General features: G+C 44.1%; 1 protein-coding gene across 2 annotated transcripts; it reads left to right on the forward strand.

Annotated features, from left to right (window-relative positions):
* Positions 1–256: 256 nt before the first annotated feature.
* On the forward strand, positions 257–22829 carry CYSLTR2 (cysteinyl leukotriene receptor 2). Of its 2 annotated transcripts, XM_020904040.2 has the most exons (3): positions 257–487; positions 16909–17207; positions 18942–22829. In XM_020904040.2, the coding sequence occupies exon 3, from the start codon at positions 18943–18945 to the stop codon at positions 19978–19980; it is 1038 nt and encodes a 345-aa protein (XP_020759699.1). In that variant the 5' UTR covers positions 257–487; positions 16909–17207; position 18942; the 3' UTR covers positions 19981–22829. The 2 variants fall into 2 exon arrangements, with proteins under 2 accessions (XP_020759699.1, XP_020759700.1); XM_020904041.2 differs by lacking the exon at positions 16909–17207.
* The last annotated feature ends 517 nt before the right edge of the window (positions 22830–23346 follow it).

A 23346-nucleotide genomic window follows, 5' to 3' on the forward strand; every position in this document is an offset into this window, starting at 1 on the left:
CAAGTAAGTTGAAAAAGCAAGAGGGTGTTGGCATTGCCCTGAACAGCTTTGAAGTGCTATACTAATAGGGTGGTGTTGATTTGCATGTTGTCATAGAAACAAAAAGCATGTAGGAGAACTAAAGCCACTTAAAACTCCTGACTCCAGCCCATCACGTCCTCTTGATTTGTTGTGAAAGATGCCAATTAAAACAATGAGAGGGGCGGAGCTAATACAGATTTCTTCCTTTAGTTGTGGTCCCTAAGTAGAAATCTTACACTCTTTATCTTGAGAAGGAAGCCAGCACCAGCTCTGACACCAAAGTTCCTTATAGGGCAAATGGCTATCTGACCAGAGTGCCTTCTTCTCTTGCCATTGGCTGACACTGTTCATAAAATACAATTTGCTATTTCGCTTTTTTTTTTAAACAAGCAAACTGAATTACTTGGAGGAGGAAGACAGCAGAGACAGAGCCAGAGCCAAGGCAGCTGAAAGAAAGAAAACTGAGGTGAGCATTTTCATCTTTGCCCTGTTAGTTGTTAAAAATTATGCTTTGCTATGCTTCATAGGAAGAAGAATAATTTTTAAAAGTAAGTTTATTTTGTTCTACTATAAACTTTATTCTACTGCATGGTACTTTAAAAAATATTGGGAAAGTACAAAAAAAGTAGCAGGAAGCAAAAACCACCACTGAGATAGCTGCTATTGATATTTTGGGGGTTATTTCTTTCCATTGACTATGTGTGTCTACATATGATTTTAGTTAATTTTCATAGTCATGTTTGTACACAATGGATATGTTTATATTCCTTTTTTCCATTAGAGCATACATTTCCCCACATTGCTGTAAATGCTTTATAATCATAATTTTAAATTGCTGCATGGTATTACATGGAGGAAATTTTCTGTTCTTTGCCCAAGCATTCCCCTATATGGGGTCATATAGCATCTTTCCTTTTTTCATGGAATGGGTCATTTGATAACATAAGATATATATTTTTTCCTTTCAGAGTCTTGTTTTTTGAGGAGAGGAGGTTAAACTTGAGAATGTAGATTTCAGCTCTCAGCTCTACTGAGTTTCAGTTTTACTGAGAGGCACCGTGAGAGGGAAGGCATGTATGAGACCATGTGTTTATAATCTGCTTGTTGCCCTTTGGGGACTTCAGCCAGTGGTTCTCAACTCTGGCTGTACATTCCATCAGAATTATTTGATTCTGGGGAGATTAGAAAATTATCTTTAGAATAATTGAAAATTAACTTTGGTGAGGAGCCACTCATCTGTTGTTGTTGTTGTTTTAACTTTTAAAAATTTCTCAGGTGGCTCTAACGGGTGAGAAGCATAATAACAACCACCTAGGTTATTTGTAATATTTCTCTCTCTCTGACCCATACCTAAAAGCTATACATTTTAAAGGAAAGGGGGTACACTATCAAGCAAGCTGTCTAAGTCTCCCTTTCTACACTGCCTTCACTGTTTAAGAAATTCCTTCACATACAGTCGTTCATTTGATTCACATGAGTGCCGGAAAGTATAACTCTTACTTTAAAATAAGAAAGTGAGACCAAGAGGACATAGGATCTTTCCTAGGGTCGAACCAGAACTGGCCCAGTCTGGTTCAGTTTAGAGCACATACATCTTGAGTAATGGTTATTGTAGAGAAAAATTGTTCAAATTTTGCTATGTCTATATAATTGAAATTCTTTTGTCTCTTTACATGACATTGACATGTAATAGTTATTTACATGACAATGATCATGATTTAGCAAGAAGAAAAAAGCAAAGTTACAAAATAGCATTAAAATATGGACTCATTTTTGTTTGAAAATATGTATATTTGAAGAAAAGTGAAAGGAAGTAAAGGCACAAACATTTGTATGTGTCTAGTTGGTAGTAAATCTTATAGTTTAAGTTCATTTCAGCTGGTATTACTTTATTTTTTTAACCACATTCATTGCTTGTGTAATAAAGATGTGAAGTAATTGAATGGAATTGTTCTTATCTTTCTGGTTAGCTCTTCTCCAGATGAAATGGTACCAACTCATTTTACTTGGCCATAAAGAAGCCTTTCTTTTAATTCTCGATGAGTTTTGTTCATACTTGTCACAAATATTTCTGTTATTGTTAGCTAGCATGTTCTTATTATTGTTAGCTAGCATCACCTGGAAACTTACCAAGTGTCAGGGATTGAGTTAATTGTATCAGTTTTCCTCATCAGTGCCCAGTCTTCCCTGCGGATGAAGGTCTTGAAACACAGGAATAAGAGTGATCAAGAGGCAGAGTTGAGGCTCAAACCTAGGTCCCCTCTAACTCAAAACACATGTTTTCATTCGTTATACCATCTTTCCTCCCTGACCTGAGGTCATCAAGGGCACCCCACATCACATACACATCACTCATTTGGGAAGAAAGTGATATATTTTTTGTGGTGTACTCATTGCACTGGAAAAGACCCTGATGCTGAAAAAGATTGAAGGCAAAAGGAGAAGAGGGCGACAGAGGATGAGATGGTTGGATGGCATCATTGACTCAATGGACATGAGTTTGAGCAAACTCTGGGAGATAGTGAAAGACAGGGAAGCCAGGCGTGCTGCAGTCCATGGGGTTGCAAAGAGTTGGACATGATTAGTGACTGAGCAACAAGAGCATTGCTGTATGTCAGGATCACCTTGGGCATTTGAGCATCTCATGTGTGCTCCAGGCTCAGGGACTCCTGCTTTCCCAGTTTGTCTTGCTCACCAGACATCTGAGGCATGCTAATTCCCCCAAGGCTAAATCTGGAAGGTAGAAGCCTAACAAGGGATTGTCCAGTGACCCAGGGAGCTCTGGTTAATACAGCAGCCAAGCTGGGCAATGTTGAGAAAGTCAAGAATTGGCCTGGGTTTGTCAGCTTTTCTGTAGAACCTTATCAAGTCCACAACAGAACCCACAGCACTGCATCTATGGCGTTCTCACGGAACTGCCCACTACTTCTTTGCGTTGGAATTACTTATGTGTGAGTCTCATTCCTTCTGCTGGATGAAGAATGGCTGAAGACGGAGTCTCTGCAGACAGCCCAGTACTCGGGCTCCGTTAGGAATCAATGTTGTTTATCGCTAAGTCGTGTCTGGCTCCTTACGGATGCCATGGACTGCAGCCCACATGGCTCCTCTGTCCACTGGATTTCCCAGGGGAGAATAGTGGAGTGAGTTGCCATTTCCTGCTCCAGAGGATCTTCCCAACCCAGGGATCGAGCCTTTGTCTCCTGCATTGGCAGGCAAATTCTTTATCACTGAGTCACCTGGGAAGCCCTAAGAATAAATGGGCAGGTGTAAATGCATTAATTCATCAATGAATATGCACTTTAGTTAACAGCTTCTTTTTATCTCTATTGAACCTATTAACCTCTTTATGTGAACTGACCCATGGAGAAAGTGATATAGCCTTGGACAATCTTTAAAGAAAATCTTCTCCTATGTCTTGGTGGCAATAAGGGCTGACCCCTTGGACAGAGAAAGTAATGGAAGCTGGAAGAACAGCCTGGAACCAAAGAATCTTAAAGTTGGAGCATCCTCAGGAAGAGCCAGGGTTAGTGCAGAAGCTTTTTACGTCTTTCAAGAAGAGGTTTTAAAGAAGCAAGCAGATCTGAGGAAGAACAAGAAGAAGGGGGGATATGTGGGTAAGTCAGGTTAGGAGCAGCGAAAGGAAGAGAGAGGAATATGGGGTAGGATGGGGAGTCTATTTGCTCCGGACGTTCATCAAACTGGGAGAACTGAAAAGGGTCTAGTCCACAGTTATTATTTCTATTGCATGTTATGAAAACAAGAATATGTTTACCTTGGAAAAAACAAAACACTATTCCCCAAGTAAGTGTCTTCCTGTGGGATTATAGTTTTTTTCTTGTTTGTTCTTCTAGTACAGGAAACACAGTCATCTACAAAATGCTTGAGAGCATCACAGATTCTTTGAAGTTTGTTTCTTTTTATTTTGAATCTTAGCTCAACTAGAACTTTGTTCTCTTGCAAATTCTGAGAGGTTTGAAAGCGACTTCCCTTGTTAGTTGCAGTGGAAGTTATTGCCCCAGAGCCAGAAAGACAACTTGCAATCCTCAGAGATAAAAAGACAGTCACCCCCTATGATGTCTGTGTGTCTTTTGCAACCTTCCTCTGGCCTCTAGACCATTGACCTGATATATTCCTGTCCCCAATGGCTCAGCAGGTAAAGAATCCACCTGCAATGCAGGGGACACAGAAGACATGTGCTTGATCCCTGGATGAACAAGATCCTCTGGAGGAGGAAATGACAACCCACTCCAGTATTCTTGCCTAAAAACCCCATGGACAGAGGAGCCTGGCGGGCTACAGTCCAAAGGGTCACAAAGAGTTAGACACACAACTGAATGGCTAAGCACTCACATGCATTCCTGTCCCCAGATCTTAGATTTGAACTTCAGAGACAAAAAGTTTGTGAGGAAAAATGCCTGGACATCAGTTCAGTTCAGTTGCTCAGTCGGGTCCGACTCTTTGTGACCCCATGGACTGCAGCATGCCAGGCTTCCCTGTCCATCACCAACTCCCGGAGCTTACAAACCATGTCCATCGAGTCGGTGATGCCATCCAACCATCTCATCCTCTGTTGACCCCTTCTCCTCCCGCCTTCAATCTTTCCCAGCATCAGGGTCTTTTCCAATGAGTCAGTTCTTCAATTCTGTTGTAAAAGACCATTGAGAATTTTTCTTCCCTGGAAGATATCTATCATTGGCAGCCCACCCCAGTATTCTTGCCTGGAAAATTCCAGGGACAGAGGAGCCTGGTAGGCTACACACAGTCCATAGGGTTGCAAAGAGTCAGACATGACTGAACACACACACATACAAATTAAGGGCCAGGTGAGGAACTGGAGCTCAGATTAAGTAGGTAAGACAGAGTCTGGTATGTTCAGAGCGTTGAGCTAAGTTATGAGGCTGGAGTGGGTTTTACTGGGGACAGCAGTGGAGAGTTGACAGCCTGTCATGGGTGGCCTTGATCAGGCCCCTGGATGGAAAGGAGGGCTGGTGGGAACCTTGGGTAACAAGGGCAGGCCTTCCTTGAAGGAGACTGGGTAGCAGGACGATCTGGGGCTGTGCGCTGAGGGCTGGTGGGGAGCCAGCAGTGCGCTTGTCCTTTGACCTCTCCTTTTTGGGTCACCCACGTTCACTGTCCTCCAGGCTCCTGGCAGCTGGTTAGGACACCTTCCTGGACAAATCTCCTGATTTTCAATTTTTTTGAGATCTAGGAAAAAACATTTTCTTCTTATCCTTTACAGGTTTCTTACTTTCCTTTGCAGCAGGGGTAACCCTAACCTCCTAACCTCCAGTATCTAATGCCTGATGATCTGAGGTGAAGCTGATGTAATAATAATAATAGAAATAAAGCGCACAGTCTATGTGATGTGCTTGAATCAACCCGAAACCATCACCTCCAGCCCTGATCCACAGAAAAATGATCTTCCGTGAAACCCATCCCTGGTGCAGAAAAGACTGGGAATCACTGCCTTACAGTTTTCTTAGAATTCCTTACAGGTATCCTGCACCTGGCATACTATTTTCCCCTGACAGTAGCCAGGCTTGCACAGGCTGCTGATGCCTTGAAAGTGTGTGATGTGCAGGCTCCGTGCAGTTGTGGGGGTCTTTCACCGTTTTGTCTCCCTGGTCCTCACAATGATGCCGAAAGGCTGAGTACTTGCTGATAATGCTCAGGCCACCATTAAGGGCTAGAGCCAGGGTTTGGATCCTGTTGGGATTTACTCCCCCAATTTTTCTATGGCTTCATCCCACCACTGTATCCTGCCAGGAATCGTATGATGCTTAACTGCCTACCTTAGTCAATAATTCCTTAACTCCAAGAAGTAAATTTAATAATAGAAGGTGAAATGCTAAGCTGGAAGGAGAAAGACAGACAGGGAGTTTTCATTTGAATAAGTGGGCTTTAGGGGAGCCTGAGCCCCTAACTCATGTCTCATAGTCACTTAGGTTGTGGACAGTGAGAGTCCTGATGATGACACAACCCCTGTGAAATTACTAAGGTGAGTAGGGCAATGGCCTCTGAGATCACATTTGCTGGTTTTCTGTCTTTGGAATCAGAAGACTTGGAAATCAGAGGCTCAGCTGCAGAATGGGTCTATTATCTTTCTTGGATGTTTCTTGATGTTTATTGGATCAGAAATTGGGTTAATAATAGATACTTCCAATCTTCATAGATTGATGAAGTGCATTAGGAAACAATTTTTTAAATGTTCAGATTCTTTATGAAATTAAATCCATAATCAGCTTTGTTGCTGTTGTTGTTGTTCAGTCACTCAGTCGTATCCAACAGTTTGCAACCCCATGGATTGCAACACACCAGACCTCCCTGTCCCTCACTCTTTCCTGGAGTTTGCCAAAGTTCATGTCCATTGAGTCGGTCCACTGATGTGAGCCATGCATCTGGCTCTCAGAGGCAGAAATGCCCCTTCACTGGCTTGGGTGTTAACCCTCCCCTAGGGTTCAGTCCCCTGGGATAAGGTGTTCTCTGAGAGCATTTTTCTCCTCCAAATAGCACATCAAATAACAAAATTGCGCAGAGACCCCAGTTCTAAGGCATAGTTCTCCCCACATATGTCCATAACCCACAGGCACCTTTGGGCACAGGGAAATTCTCGAGAATGGAATTTCGGAAGAGAATGTGCAAACTGACTGATCAAGTGAACAGTGGGGGGACAACTGCTCGGCAAAAGAGAGAAAAAGGGCAGCTATTGCTAAACCATCAGCAAGACGCTGCGACTCAAAGGAGCTGACATTTTGACAACGCCAGTGCTCTCCAAATTGTCACCTTTCATGTATCCGTGCTGATCTTTGCCCTGATGGTGGCCCTGGCAACATGCTTCTTCTCGAGGTTTTTCTTCCTGTGTCTGCCCGCGTGCATTTGCGGTGGTGAATGTCATTGACCACACACTCTGCATCTGAGTCAAGTTCTCCTTTTGGTGGCAGCAGGCCACAGCTGCTGTGCGCTACATGTGCACCCCACCCCAATGGGGCCTGACAGACAGGATTTCAAGCAGCCTGAGGCTGAATCCAGGCAAGGAAGGTTCTGGTGGCTCCCATGGCTTCCATCCCTAGATCAGGAAGATCCCCTGGAGGAGGGCATGGCAACCCTCTCCATTATTCTTGTCTGGAGAATCCCATGGACAGAGGAGCCTGGCAGGCTATATAGTCCATAGGGTTGCAAAGAGTCAGAAACACAACTGAGTGACTAATACTTTCCCCCTTCCTGTTTGCCAAATCCTGTTGGGTTCCTGAGAAATCTGCAGAGAGATGAAGGCAGGCCAGGCAGCTTCCTTATGAAAGAAGCCAGTGAGAGGAGGCAATTATAAGCAGGGAACTACTCAGGGCATTCGGTCTCCCACAGGAGCCCTCCGCCACAAGGATTCCCACCCTTGCTGCAAAGACTCACTCAATTCTGCCCCTGATGACAAAGAGACTAGGTCCAAAGAGTGTTTGTTGGATCTTCAGGCTCCCCAGGAGCTCCTGGGAATTTTAGGAAGAGCACAGTGACTTTTCTCTCTGCTGAGCCCTGGAGTGAGTCTGCTACAGTTTGGTTGGGATCTGGGAGGAGAGGTTGGGCCTTATGAGCTTTGTAACTTGGGCACGTGAACTCCTAGGCAGAGGACAGATAGGAGACAATGAAAGTCTACAGTGAAAGCCATAGGCCCTGGAGGGGAAGCTTCAAGGTCATCGTATCAGGCCCAGGACTCTGGTTGAGCGGTCCCTCTGGGTCCCAGATCTGTTAAAGAGATCTTGGCAGCACAGACTGGAGAATTTGCTCCTGGGGGAACTTCCCAAGCCCGAAATGCTATTTAACACCTACTGGTTTACAGCAGATCCACTAGCACCTCTCACTGACAGGCTGATGTCACAGCTATGAAGTGTGGGAGGAAAATGGCATTTGGCAGACAAAGGACCATTAGGCTGGTGGTATGAGAAAGGATAGGAGGCATTGGCACTGTGGGACAGACAGGGTGGAGGATCAGAGTGGCAGAACGCTCCAAGATGCTGACTCCATTGAACAGGGCTCTGAGTGGTTCACTCCTCTGCCCCCTGTTTATTTTAGAAGCCCAGAGACCAGCTCAGTTCCTCATTCAAAAGATGGTAATCTCAGATCTGTTCGTTTGTATTTCTGTTTTGATCTGTAAGCATTTAATTCATGTTAGCCATTGAAAAACTAAGAGTATTAATATAAGACTGTTTCAGGGAGGCTAAAGAAGTGTCCCAAGCTATATGTTTCCACCTGGACATTTGGAGCCTGTTACAACTGAGGGCTGAGCTAGCAGGACTGTATTTCAAGAACAAGGCACTCATTAATACTTCTTTGTTTTGGAGGGCATATTAGCTACCATTCTGGGGCCTCTGGGATTTTGAGGCTGTAAAACCTTTGACTCCAGAGGGTTGAGTCCTCTCTGCACAACTTCAGGGAGCTAAGTCTGTGAACTTTTGCAGTAATAACAGTAATGATACAGAAGGGCTTTCCAGGTAGCTCAGATGGCAAAGAATCTACTTGTGAATGCAGGAGGCCCATGTTTAATCCCTGAGTCGGGAAGACCCCCTGGAGAAGAAATGGTTACCCACTCCAGTATTCTTGCCTGGAGAATTCCATGGACAGAGGAGCCTGGTGGACTACAGCCCATGGGTTTGCAAAGAGTTGGATATGGCTGAGCTACTAACACTTTTAATTCTTTAATTCTTCCCTGGTTGCTCAGACAGTAAAGAATCTACCTCAATGCAGGGGACCTGGTTTAGATTCCTGGGTTGGGAGGCTACCCTGGAGAAGGGAATGGCTACCCACTCCAGTATTCTTGATGGTGAAATGATGCTGAAAGCTCAGCATCTGTGCACTGGTGCTGAACTGAATCTTGGAGACAAGTTTGGGGTGAAGTAGAAAAGAATAGCTTTATTGCTTTGCCAGGCAAAGGGGGGCTAATGGGCTTCTGCCCTCAAAACTATGTATCCCAACCCAGAAGGATTTGATGAGGAGTGTTATAGCAAATGATTCAAGGGTAGGAGTGCTGATAAGATTAGCATGTGTTCAGAGGCTACATTCCTCTAACCTGGTCGCAGTTCAGTTCAGTTCAGTCCCTCAGTCATGTCCAACTCTTTGTGAACCCATGGACTGCAGCACATCAGGCCTCCCAGTCCATTGCCAACTCCCAGAGTTTATTCAAACTCATGTCCATTGAGTCAATGATGCCATCCAACCATCTCATCCTCTGTCGTCCCCTTCTACCACTTTCAATCTTTCCCAGCACCAGGGTCTTTTCCAATAAGTCAGTTCTTCTCATCAGGTGGTCAAAGCATTGGAGTCCAATGAACTCCCAGGACTGATTTCCTTTAGGATGGACTGGTTGGATCTCCTTGAAGTCCAAGGCACGTTTAAGAGTCTTTTTCAACATCACAGTTCAAAAGCATCAACTCTTTGGCACTCAGCTTTCTTTATAGTCCAACTCTCACATCCATCCATCACTACTGGTAAAACCATAGCCTTGACTAGATGGACCTTTATTGGCAAAGTAATGTCTCTGTTTTTTAATATGCTATCTAGGTTGGTCATAACTTTTCTCCCAAGGAGTAAGTGTCTTTTAATTTCATGGCTGCAATCACCATCTGCAGTGATTTTGGAGCCCCCAAAAATAAAGTCCTCCACTGTTTCCCCATCTATTTGCCATGAAGTGATGGGACCAGATGCCATGATCTTAGTTTTCTGAATGTTGAGCTTTAAGCCAACTTTTTCACACTCCTCTTTCACTTTCATCAAGAGGATCTTTAGTTCTTCTTCACTTTCTGCCATAAGGGTGGTGTCACCTGCATATCTGAGGTAATTGATATTTCTCCCGGCAATCTTAATTCCAGCTTGTGCTTCCTCCAGCCCAGCGTTTCTCATGATGTACTCTGCATAGAAGTTAAATAAGCAGGGTGACAATATACAGTCTCGATGTATTCCTTTTCCTATTTGGAACCAGTCTGTTGTTCCATGTTCAGTTCTAACTGTTGCTTCCTGACCTGCATACAGATTTCTCAAGAGGCAGGTCAGGTGGTCTGGTATTCCCATCTCTTTCAGAATTTTCTACAGTTTATTGTGATCCACACAGCGAAAGGCTTTGGCATAGGCAATCAAGCAGAAGTAGGTGTTTTTCTGGAACTCTCTTGCCTTTTCAATGATCCAATGGATGTTGGCAATTTGATCTCTGGCTCCTCTGTGTTTTCTAAGACCGGTTTTGGAACTTAGGGAAGGTTATGGGGGCTAGAGTCTGTTTCCTACAAGAAACAGAATGACAGAAAGGCTTTCATGCCCAGGAGCCCCACTGGGGGCTCGTTTTCACTAACATGTGTTTCTTTCTCCAGGGTTTCCTCTCACCCAGGTTCTAACCTCATGGGTTGTCTTGCTTAATTCTTACAGCAACCCAGACAAGTAAGGACTATTGTTTTCGTTATCTCCATTTTATTGATAAGGAACTGAGGCTCAATGAGATAAGGTCCAATGTCACAGAGCTGGTGAGTGAAAGAACCAGGTTTCAAACCAAAGTTTTAACTCTCACCTGCTGCTCTAGTACTGCTTGCCTGCAGCAGAGGGGAACGTCTGTCATCCTTTCACCATCTTTATCATTAAATCACCTTTCATATTTTTACTAATGCTCTGAGATCCTTTTCACCTCTTTATCATGGGTCTAAGTCCACACTTTGAGATTTAATCATGGTAGTTGATATCATTGAGTGCTCACCTTTAAAGTGTGAAACACTTTAAAGTCATCATGTCATTCATGTCAATGTATGGCAAAAACCACAACAATATTGTAAAGTAATTAGCCTCCAACTAATAAAAATCAATGAAAAAAAAATAAAGTCATCATGCCACTTACAGATGAGGAAACTGAGACTCTGAGAAGATAAATTGTGCAAGATTCCCATGCTTGTAAGTGGCAGATTTGGCTCTATTACCTTACACTGACATTTCTGTGAACGTTAACAAGGATGTTACAAGAGCTGCAGGAGTGATGAGAGAGACCTGTGAAAAAGTCAGTTGGGTAAGGCGACATGCAGAAGGTGATGCAGGTGTTGAAGAAGATTTGGTTTGACTAGAACTGGGCTTCCCTGGTGGCTCAGTCAGTAAAGAGTCTGCCTGCAGTGCAGGAGACCTGGGTTTGATCCCTGGGTTGGGAAGATCCTCTGGAGGAGGGCAAGGAAACCCATTCCAGTATTCTTGACTGGAGAGTCCCCATGGACAGAGGAGCCTGGCAGGCTACAGTCCATGGGGTCGCAAAGAGTTGGACAGGACTGAGTGACTAAGCACTCACACACACAGAATTGGGTGCCTTGCTTACTGGGGAGGAGGGAGATGGAGAAGAGGGGAAAAGGTGGAGATAAAAGAGAACAGGGTAGACAGTCCAGTGTTCAGGACTCCATGCTTCAAATGCAAGGGCCACAGGTTTGATTCCTGATTGTGAAACTAACATCTCACATGCTGCAGGACATGGCCAGGGGGGAAAAAAAAGGAGCAGAGTGAACAGCATGGGTACATACCTGAAGAAGTGCAAATCCAGTCCCCAGCTTCCTGGCATTGAGGAGCAGCAAAATAATAGCAATAATGCCAGCTTCATGGTTTTCAAAGTACTTTACCTGCATTTGCTTCTCTTGGAGTTCTTTTCAGTTACAGCATCAGTGGAGAGCATTATCCTCATTTCATAGATACTCTTCCCCAAATAAGCTAAGTGATGTGTTACCAAGGCCACATGTATCTAGAAACCGACAAAGCAGGACCCAGACTTCTGTGCTTTTTCCACCATCTGTAGCCTTGTGGCATGGCTCCGTTAGCGGACTCTCATTTATAAAAATACAGGTATAACTGTGACCAGTGGTGCAAGGTCTTAACAGATAGAAATTGGGAGAGCTGGGAGTCAAATTTCAGGTTCAGTGTTCATTCTACTCCAGCTTGGTTCAGGTGTATGAAGTTTGAGGAGATAGGATGAGAAATGAACGGAAGAAGAGATGGAAGCCCATTTGGAGATGGGCTGAGAGATAAGAGGGTGTCTGCAGAGAGAAGAATGCCTCTTTCCTCCCTGACTTCCTCTTCACTTCACAGAAGCTGACTGAGACGTTCTCACCTCTCCGAGTGGTCACTTATTCAACCCCTGCTCCTTTATCAGCTCTCTGGCCTTGGGCTCCCAAGCCACCACACCCGCTTTCCCCCAGGGGCCCTCACAAGCTTACTGTGAAATCTTTCAGCGCTTTTTATCCCCCATGGCCACTCCCTCCTCCTTAAACTCCTTAAAGCAGTGTTGGCCTCCCTGAAGTTGCGTTCTCTCTCTGTTTTAAGTTCTCTGATTTTTTTTGTGGGGGTTGGGGGGAGGTTTGCCCACTAGGTCTTAGTTGTGGCATGCGAGATCTAGTTCCCTGACCAAGCACTGAACCCAGGTGCCCTGCATTGGCCGTATGAAATCTTAGCCACTAGACCACCAGGAGTGTCCCAGAGTTGCATTTCTGATTCATCTCTTATCATTCAATCACTTTCTTGGTTGTCTCTCCAGGTTCCCCTTCTCTCTCCCTGTTCCTTAATTGTTGATGTTCCCTGAGGTTCTGTCCCTGATCCTCTTCCATCTCTGCTGTCACACCCCTGCAGGAGCGTGCCCACTCCTCTGGCTTCAATTACCAAGTGCTGATGACCCCTAAACCCAACAGGCTTGCCTGTCTCCCCTTCCCCGGCTCTAGACTGCGATTGGACACTTCTTGTATATGTTTCATAAATGCTTCAAATTCAAAATGCTCAGTTGAACTCATTTTGCATGCCCCTTCCCAAATAGCAACTTCCTCTTATTCCTTTCATGCTCTTTTTATTAACATAAGGCACCATTCTCTCACAAAGTAAGAGATTATTGACCATCTCCTACCCCAACTTTTCCTGACTTCCCAACCTCCCATAATTAATCCATCCCCAACTCCAGTCAGCTTTCATTTCTTTATATTCTCAGTCTCATTCTCAGATATGTTCGCACACGCGCACACACACACACACACACACACACACACACACACACACCACACCCCGACTTTCCTGGACAATCGCAAGAGCGTCCCCAGGAGTCTCTCAGGACCTAGGCTTGTTCTCCATCACACCTATAAAATGCAAATCCACTTTCCAGCATTCAAGGGCTCCCATTGCCCTCAAGGTAAAACCCAAACCTCATCCTCTGCCCACCTGGTCCTCCCTTTCATGCCTCACCTGGACTATAATGCTTGCAGTTCCTCAGACTGGGTCACTGTGTCCTAGGGCCTCTGTCTTTGGGGTCCGCAGCCAGGTCACAGGCTCATACCTGAGACACAAAGGTAATCACACCTGTGGACTCCCCATCCTGGTCAGTGCTGAGAGTGCGGACAGGAGGTGTGACAGGCCTATCAGGCTCCCAGCAAAGCACTGAAAAATTCTGAGATGGGGACCTCCCTGTCGGTCCAGTGGTAAGACTCCACACTTCCACTGCAGATCCCTGGTTGGGGAACTAAGATTCTGCAAGCTGTGAGGTGCAGTTTGGCCAATAAAGAAAAAAAGAAATAGAAGATTTTTTTTTTCTAAGAGTAAATAAAAACAAACTTCTGTGAGGTTTTGAAGAGTTGCAGCTTTGCAGTGACCATGAAGACGTTTAATCATCCAGGTAAGCTCTTTGTCCTCAACAGAGGACATGCAGCATGTTTAGTTTAACTGAGCATGCAGCATGTTTAGTTTTCTTCATAACTGCAACACGGAATCTCCACCTGCTGCTGCTTTGCACTCTTTCTTCTTTGTCGTTTTAGTACCATTAAAGCTGCAGGAGACAAAGACTCAACTCTTTCCTTGTTCTGAGGCCCCTTTCTGTCCAGGAAGCTATGCGCATACTCCAGCTCTCCGTTCTCTGCGTGCACGTGTGTTAAGTCACTTCAGTCGTATCCGACTCTGCGACTTTATGGTTCCTTTGTCCATGGGATTCTCCAGGCAACCATACTGGAGTGGTAGCCAAGCTCTCCTCCAGGGGGTCTTCCCAAGCCAGGAATCAAACCCATGTCTCTTACATCTCCTGCATTGGCAGGCAGGTTATTTACCACTAGCGCCACCTGGGAAGCCTCTCCTATCTCTCTAAGGCAGTGCAAATTATGCTGTCAATCTGTTTCCTAATTTTCCTTGAATTTGCCTCTTCTCAGCTTCCTGTCATATACTTAATTGGTCTGGCTGATTTTTATAGCCACATTTAGTAGATGACTTTCTTTTCCTTTCCTTTTTTTTTTTTAACAGTCTAGTGAAAGATTCCAACATGGTATAGTCAAGTGCATTTTTTTACAGGCAGTAAAGAACAAAGTGCTTAGAGATTTCTCAAAGGAAAGCCATGCATTGAATGGAATTTTGGATTTGAGCTGGCCCTGCTTTTAACCTGTGGCTGTTAGCTAAATGAGGCCTCTAGGAAGGGTTGTTGTTTGGTTGCTCAGTTGTGTCTGACTTTTCTGTGACCCCATGGACTGTAGCCCGCCAGGCTCCTCTGTCCATGGGATTTCCCAAGCAAAAATACTGGAGTGGGGTATTTCCTCCTCCAGGGTATCTTCCCAATCCAGGGATTGAACCCACATTTCCTGTTTTCGGGCAGATTCTTTACCGCTAAGCCATCAGAGAAGACCCTCTAGGTTGTTGGGAGGGGGGGTTGTGTTTTTCTTTCTTTAGATTTCCAAGGATGACAATGCTCTTAGAATCAAAGCCCTGGCTTCTGTAGCCTCAGTCCCTTTCCCTTCCACTGGGTTAGTTCGACAGCCTTGGACCACACCTGCTCCCACCCACCTCCAGAGGGCCCAGAACACGTCCCAGTCTGAGGCAGAGGACTTGAAGTAACTCTGGGACTCAGTGTTCCTTACCCTTGGGGTTGATCTCATCCTGATCTGGTGCCCTGATTCTAAAAATGAGCATCTCTCTCATTCCTGAGATTTGGTCCTCTTCTCAACAAAGGCAAAGGGCCCCTCTCTTGGCACCCCTGGCCCAAATCTCTGCATCCAAGGTGTTGTACAACATCCAGGTTCTCTCACAAGGACTGGGACCTGCCTGCAATGGCCAGGCCTCCTCTCAGGTCCAGAGCCTCTCTTTCCATCGTGGCCTGGAAGTACAAGCGCCTCGCTGTCTGCCGACGGACCTTCTCTCCTGAGTTCTGCCTTCTCCCCCAGTTGCTCAAAAAGTTCCTCTTGCCAGGGGCTCTTGTTTCCCTCACACCCACCAATATCCTGGGGAGCAACTGTTACCATCTTTTTCATGCTCTGCTGTCCATGCTCATACCTGGTGCGTCCCATGCTCCGTCTGGGATAAGCAACTCTCCCAGCATCTGCCGCTCTCCTTGCAGGCTCACCGCCCCCAGTGATGGAGAGGACAGGATGGAAGGCCAGACTGCCCTCCTCGTTGCAAGTCACAGGGACCCTGTTGGTCTTGAGATGGGAGAAGCAGTTTTAAGGTCTTTATGGTCAAAACGTTTAAGGACTTGATTACTTTCAAGTCTTTGTTTTACATTTTTAGATCCTTTCCTGATAAAAGCTTTTCCTAAGATTCTATCCAAATCCTGGCTCTGAAGTCAGGGCCATATAAACAGGACTCTGTCCTTTTCTAAAAAGGCCATTGATAATAGAACACATGGGCTTTCCAGGTGGCTCAGTGGTAGAGAATTCACCTGCCAATACAGGAGAGGTGTGTTTGATCCCTGGTCTGGAAGATCCCCTGGAGAAGGAAATGGCAGACCACTCCAGTACTCCTGCCCAGAGAATCCAATGGACAGAGGAGCCTGGTGGGCTACAGTCCATGGGGTCTCAGGAGAGTTAGGCAAGACTTAGTGACTAAATAACAACAACCCATGTAGGACATCACAGTGCATTAGAGTTCCCTGTGCTACACACTGTGTTCCCAACAGTTGTGTATTTTGTACAATGTATTGATAGTGTGTATGTATCAATTCCAGTCTCCCAATTTCTCCCACTCCATCCCTTTCCTCCTCGTGTGTGTGCACTCAGCCGTGTTCGATTCTTTTCAGCCTCATGAACTGCAGCCCGCCAGTCTCCTCTGTCCGTGGAATTTTCCAGGCAAGAATGCTGGAGTGAGTTGCTATTTCCTTCTCCAGGGGATCTTCCTGATCCAGGGATAGAACCCATGTCTCCTGCATTGATAGTAGTAGTAGTAGTGTTAGTCGCTCAGTCGTGTCCAACTCTTTGCGACCCCATGTACCATAGCCCACCAGGCTCCTCTGTCCATGGGTTTCTCCAGGCAAGAATTGCCGTTCCCGCCTCCAGAGGATCTTCCCGACCCAGGGATCGAACCAGGGTCTTTTGCATTGCAGGCAGGTTCTTTACCATCTGAGCTACAGGGAAGATCACTGATAGGCATATTCTTTACCACTGAGCCACCAGCAAAGCCCCGTGTCTGTGTTTTTTGTTTGTGTGTATGTTTGTTTGTTTTGACCGCATCCCATGGCTTTGGGGATTGAATCTGCAAAACAGCAGTGAAAGCGCTGAATTGTAACCACTAGACCACCAGGGAACGCCCTGTGCTACTTTGTTAAAGAGCCCACGGAAACTAACACAACTCTCATTTCACAAAGTAAGGGATGCTTAGAAATGCTCATTCCCCCAATAGTAAGTGCTTAGAGCCCTTTAATTCCAGATTCTTGAATCCTGGCTTGTTGATCTGGCCCATTAAGTAGAGATCCTCTTCATCTTCTATCAAAATCATATTCTAGATAAATTATATAATAACATCAGCATTGCACAGGGAAGATTTTATAGAACATTAGTTCTGTGGAATAGTAGAATGTTTCAATGTGCAAAAATGTTTCCAGAGTTAAAAAAGAAATAAAAATAAAGAGGAACACCCTGTATTAATCAGACTATTTTTTTCTTGTAGGACCTCCTAGAGCTTTGCCATGTGTTATGAATCTCCAAGAGAGGGATACTAAAGCTTGCTGTGTCTCTCAGGCTGATTTGAACACAGAAGCCTTTTCTTACACAGAACATCTCATGGAATTCGTAGTTTGTGGAAGATATTTTGGGAAGTGCTGAACTAAAGAAAAGACTTTTTTTTTTCTTTTACATCATTTACATACCAACCATGTTTTCTAAGTTGCATCTTCACATCAGTCTCTGAAGGAGAATTGAAAAACATATTTGCCATATCAGAAATACATTTGCAAAGCATCCATTTGGGTAGGTTAATTTAACTAACATTTTACCATACTTCTTTTAGTGTTTAGATAATTCTGTGAATTCTCAGAGTCAGTGTCTTCTAGTCAAAGGCCTTTGGGAACACCCCTGTAGTTGAACACCATTGTGTTTATTGACTTGTTGTATCAAGGAGAATGCACACCATGGGAAATCAGAATATCTCAGGAAGAGGGTGTTGAAAAAGAATTATTGTAGGAATTGTGCTTGTGTTAGGTAATTTGGGGGTTAGATTTAAAAATGGAGGACTTTGCAGAAACAAAAATAGTTATTAGTTCTTATAAAAAAACTCTGTATAATAGGGACCCAGACTACCATACCCAGACAATGAAAATATGTCCCCCAAGCCACCTGTTTTTTTCCCTAGACATCTAGAAGTCTGCCCCTACCTCTGCAGTTATGGGCTGTCCTGGAGTATTTACATAGGTAAGGCAAGAAGTGTTTAGTATAAATTTCTCTTTGACTAGAAAAAAAGAAATTAAGATCCATGTGATTATCCATGACAACTATGCCTAGTAAATTTACATTTAAACCAATGCTTGGTCAAAGATAAACAAACCTGCACACTTCTAAGAGTGGTAAGACAGATTTTATTCAATAATATACTCTTGCAATTTTTTCAATAATATACTAGTCCAACATGAACTGAATTCAGAAGTAACTGGATGTTTTATTTTATTTATATATTTTTTTAAAAGACTTATTCATTTATTTGGCTATATTGGGTCTCAGTTGCAACACACAGGATCTTTGTTGGATCACATGGGATCTCTCACTGCTGCGCTTGGGCTCTCCAGTCATGGCATGTATGCTCAGTAGTTGCAGCGCACAAGCTCAGTTGCTCCATGGCATGCAGGATCTTAGTTCCCTGACCAGGGATCAAACCCACATTCCCTGCACTGCAAGGAATATTCTTGCCCATTGGACCACAATGGACGTCCCTGGGTGTTTTAAAAAGAGAATGAGAGAAAGGAGAGGGGAGGGAGTGAGCAGGAGCTCAGTAGAGTCAGGGAATTTAAAAAATTACAAATAGGAAGGAGGGGTTGGGTCCAAGTGGAAAATATCTGGGTTTTCTAACTGGTGCTTAAGAGATTAGGCTCTTACCCTCCCACAGAGGCTTGAGGCAGAGGCCCTATGTCCAGGTGTTGGCTGGAACAAACACTGAATTCTTTTGGCTGTCTTGGGTTGTCTCAGGTTATGCAAGAAGGGAAGGTTATGGTCATCCTAGAGTTGCAGCCTTGAGCTGTTCAAAACTATGTTAGTGCTTTTATGTTAGCTGTTATTCAAGTCAGCATAAGCCAAGGTTTACACCTGGTTGACAAGAGGACTCAGAGGAGCCTGGCTAGGGTTTGATCAAGAAGAGAATCTTTGTCAGCTTCCAGAGCAGAAGATGTGTAATTGATGACTTTCTCCAGGGTCAGAGACAAGCTTTAGATGATTTTCATCTGGACACTGAGCAAGAGTTCCCCTAGTTTGAGACTTTAGCTTCACTCAGATAAATGAATGGTTATTCTGCATTCTAGAAGTTTATCATGAAATGAAATGAAACACATGGTAAAGACAGATGGTAAAAGTGTAAGCACATGGTAGGACATAGCCAATATTTTTTGATTCGAGTTTCAAAGAAAAGCTAGTATTTCTCTATGTTTCACTAAAACCTGGATAAATGTAAGCAATGAGCAGGAAGCAACTTTTTGTATCTGTTTCCTTTTGATTCAGCATGGAAAGAGAACTTGTGTCCTTATCTCCATCCATCTCTGCATCAGAAATGGAAACCAACAGCACCTTCATCGATCACCATAGCGACAGGAACTGCACAGCTGAATACTTTAAGAGAGAATTTTACCCCATCGTGTACATGGTAATATTTATCTGGGGAGTCTTGGGAAATGGTTTTTCCATATATGTTTTCCTGCAACCTTATAGGAAGTCCACATCTGTGAACATTTTCATGCTCAACCTGGCTACTTCAGATCTCTTGTTCACAGCCACACTGCCCTTCAGGGTGGACTATTACCTCAGAGGGTCCAACTGGATATTCGGGGACCTGACTTGCAGGATTATGTCTTACTCTATGTATGTCAACATGTACAGCAGCATTTATTTCCTGACTGTGTTGAGTGTTGTGCGTTTCCTGGCAACCGTTCACCCCTTCCGGCTCCTTCATACCACCAGCATCAAGAATGCCTGGATTCTTTGTGGGGTCATATGGATCTTTATCATGTCTGCCTCAATAATGCTTCTGAAAAATGGCTCTGAGCTGAAGGGCAATGTCACATTGTGCTTGGAGCTGAATCGTAATAAAGCTACTAAACTGAAGACCATGAACTACATTGCCTTGGTAGTGGGCTTTCTGCTGCCCTTCTGCACGCTCAGCATCTGCTACCTGCTGATCATTCGAGCTCTGTTGAAGGTGGAGGTCCCAGAATCAGGGCTGCGGCTTTCTCACAGGAAGGCACTGACCACCATCATCATTGCCTTGATCATCTTCCTCCTGTGTTTCTTGCCCTATCATATACTGAGAACCCTCCACCTGCTCCAGTGGAAGGCGGATACATGCAGAGACCCACTGCATAAAGCTGTGGCCGTCACACTGGCTTTGGCGGCAGCCAACAGCTGCTTCAACCCTTTGCTTTATTACTTTGCTGGGGAGAATTTTAAGGACAGACTAAAGTCTGCACTCAGGAAAGATCATCTACAGGAACCAAAGTGCAACTTTCCTTTCTGTGTATGGCTGGAAAATGAAACAAGAGTGTAAGGGATTCATAGGCTGTTCCTATGTCTTGTGTCCACCTTCATTCACACGTGGTCTCCAAAAGACCATGTATTTACACCATTCCCAACAAAGGTCGATTCCCAAGATTTAATTGACCATGATTTTATTATAAGACCTACTTCAAATTTTTCATTAGGTGTATCTTCAGTGTTTGAGCCTAAATAAGGAGTACAGCAGAAAAAAATCCCCTTTAGAGTCTTGTAACCAGAAATGTCAGACTGGGAGAAAATGCTGAGCACAGTGACTGCTGCTTCTCATCAAATTCTGTTTCAGTCAGATATAGATACAGATAGATACAGATACAGATACAGATACAGATAGAATGCCCACTAGGCATTCTAAATGCTTAGTTTTAAGACAACCCCAATGTTTCCAGCTTCTCTTGTTCCTCGTCCTTCTTCAATCTCCTGTTGCTATTGTTGTTCAGTCACTAAGTTGTGTCTGACTCTTTGCGACCCCGTGGACTGCAGCAAACCAGGCTTCCCTGTCCTTCACCGTCTCCCAGAGTTTGCTGAAATTCAGGTCCATTGAGTCGGTGATGATAACCATCTCATTCTCCTGAGATACAGCCAACTAACAAAGCTACTGGAGGCCCCAGAACAGATAAGAAAAGCATCCCTAGAAATCAGGAGAAGACTGTGAAGAGGAAGTCTTCCCTCTCACAAAGCAGAGTCAAGGTCCCCAACAAGAACAGGGGGAGAAAAAGAGAGAGAAGCCCTGGGACAAGAGAGAAAGGGGAAAAAGAATTTCATTTTGCACTGAGAGGATTTCTAGTGCAAAATGAAACTCCAAAGGCAAAAGCTACGCCTTTCTCTTGTCAGGGGCTTAGGAAAGACAGGAAGATTAGGAAAAGGATGCAAGGCATTTCCCTAGAGATGGAGAGATTATGTGCAGAATAGGAAAGAAGGGGGTCAATTTTACTCTTGAGATTTGGGTTTGGGCTGTTCACTACAGTTCTCATCCTACAAGTTAGTCCATTTGGATGGGAAAAATCTCCAGAATAAAGGAGATGATGCTAAGGGTTTGGTTGGGCAGCCAGAGAGAGGGTGAGTTGGAAGGCAAGTTGCAAAGATTGTGGTACCCCTGAATTTCTACGAAATTTGATGAACATTTTGACAGAACATGAGAAGGGTGGCTTTCTTCTAAGAGAGTGTAGAAAAGCATTGGCTTGAGGGAGGGAGGGTCCTGTCTTCCCACTGAGGCAAAACCAAGGGGACTACCTACCGCTACCACCATGCCCACTGTACTGTCAATGATCTCGTGCCCTATCTGTGCTGGGCCGACTGTGCGAGGCACTGTGCCACACTGTGCTTAGTCACTCAGTCCTGTCTGACTCTTTGTGACCCCACGGACTGTAGCCCACCAGACTCCTCTGTCCTTGGGGATTCTCCAGCAAGAATACTGGAGTGGATTGCCATGCCCTCCTCCAGGGGATCTTCCCAACTCAGGGACTGACCCAGATGTCCCACATTGCAGGTGGACTGTTTACCATCTGAGTGACCAGAGAAGCCTGTGCAAGGCACTACTCATCCATTAATCCCACTTAACCTGTATTTTCACACCAAAGCCTGTATTTTCATTTTACAGATGAAGGGACTACAGCCCAGATAAATTAAGAATTTTGTTCAAGTTCATACAGCTCCACAATAATTTTTAAAACATCTGTGCAGAGGGGCTGACTGGGTGCTTCACCCACCGCTCCCCTTGCAAACCTCCAGGGACATTACTTGAACATCTAAGTGAGAGTTTTCTTCCTTCATCAGGTACCTACCCCTTCTTATTCTCATGAAAAGACTGAAGGCTGAAGTTTCTCTCTTTGGAATTGTCAGCCCCAAGATAGAGTGGAGGGTGGGAAGGAGGTAGCGTTCTGAAACTAGAAAGAGACTGAGGGAAAGTCCTCATAGTGAACAGGAGCCTCAGATTTCTTCGGTCACTCAGCTGCCAGAATGCTGACAGACTCGTACCTTGTCAAGACAGATGTCTGGAGGATCCTCCTATAGGACAGCAGTCAATGACTACTACACATCAGAGAAAAGGGCCAGAACATGAAAAAGCAACAATAAATGAGAGGGGAGATAAAAACATTTTCAGTATGAAAGGTCTCAACATTTTCAACAACTTCCGCATTTTTTAACAGAAACCTACAGGAGAATTTGCTTCTCCAAAATAAGAGAGTAAACCAAAATAAAGGAAAACATGACATCTAGAAAGCAGAGACTCCAACACAGGATAAAGATGAACGAAATTCCTAGGACATTGGTGTGTAGCAGAAAAACAAGAAACTGATTGATTTACATGTGTTGGAAAGATTTATGTCTTTCTTGGATAGTGTGGAATGAACTGGTAAAAATACACAGGAAAATAAGCAAGTTAAAAGACAAGGCAATTATTAAATACTAGGGGGAAAGAAACTGATGTTCAAGAATGGGAATAAAACCATAGTACACTACATGGTTCAGCTGTGAACAATATTGACATAGAGAATATAAATAGCAAAATACTGTGATATAATTTTTTTCAGGAAATGAGGGAGAGAGGTTTTGTGTGTGGGGGGAGGGGTATAAGAAATCTATGTCCCTATTTTTTTTATCACAGAAAATGTATAATAACTAAAGCTAAAGAATGATAACTACCTATATAAAAGTATTATTTAACAATAGAAGCTAAAGCCCAGAATAAACAGTAAAAATGATTGATAGGATTGCCTCTGGAGAGAAGTTGGGTGTGGGAAGATCACGTTGGGATTTCTCTTTTCCTTTTAATAACTATTTAACTGTCTAACTTGTGAATATGTATTGCTGAAATAAAATAAAAATTACATCAAAATGAAATTTTAAAATTCAAATTAATTCTGCCTTAAAAAATAAAAAAGACAAGGAAGAAAATAAAGGCCATCAGAAATGGAAATTGAACACTGAGAGAAGAAAAGAAAGCAGAAAAGGAGTACATTTGGATCTGGACCCCTGAGGGTAGCCCACCCAGCCTTGCCATGGGAAGGAAGGTCCATTTTGAGGTGAGGGGAGTCTGAGGTCAGGGGTGATTTGGCATGATAGATTTTTTTTTTAGTTGCAAGTAACAGAAAACACAACTACAAGGGGCTTAAAGAGTCACTATATCACATAATTGAACCATACAAAGGAAAGCTGGGCTTCAGGTCCTATTCAGCCAGGATGTCTATGAGGCTTTCTTTTCAGGTTTGGGCTTGGTCCCAAGGCTGAATCACATCATGGAAATAAGCTGATTGCAAAACAGCCAGGGGCTGCATGCTTCCTTATTTGTATCCAGGAAAAGAAAGAGTATCTCCTGCCCACCTCATCTAACAAAATCATCGGCTTCCTTCTGATAGAC

The sequence above is a fragment of the Odocoileus virginianus genome, chromosome 8 (genome assembly GCF_023699985.2).
Source record: "Odocoileus virginianus isolate 20LAN1187 ecotype Illinois chromosome 8, Ovbor_1.2, whole genome shotgun sequence".
NCBI classification, from domain to species: Eukaryota; Metazoa; Chordata; class Mammalia; order Artiodactyla; family Cervidae; genus Odocoileus; species Odocoileus virginianus.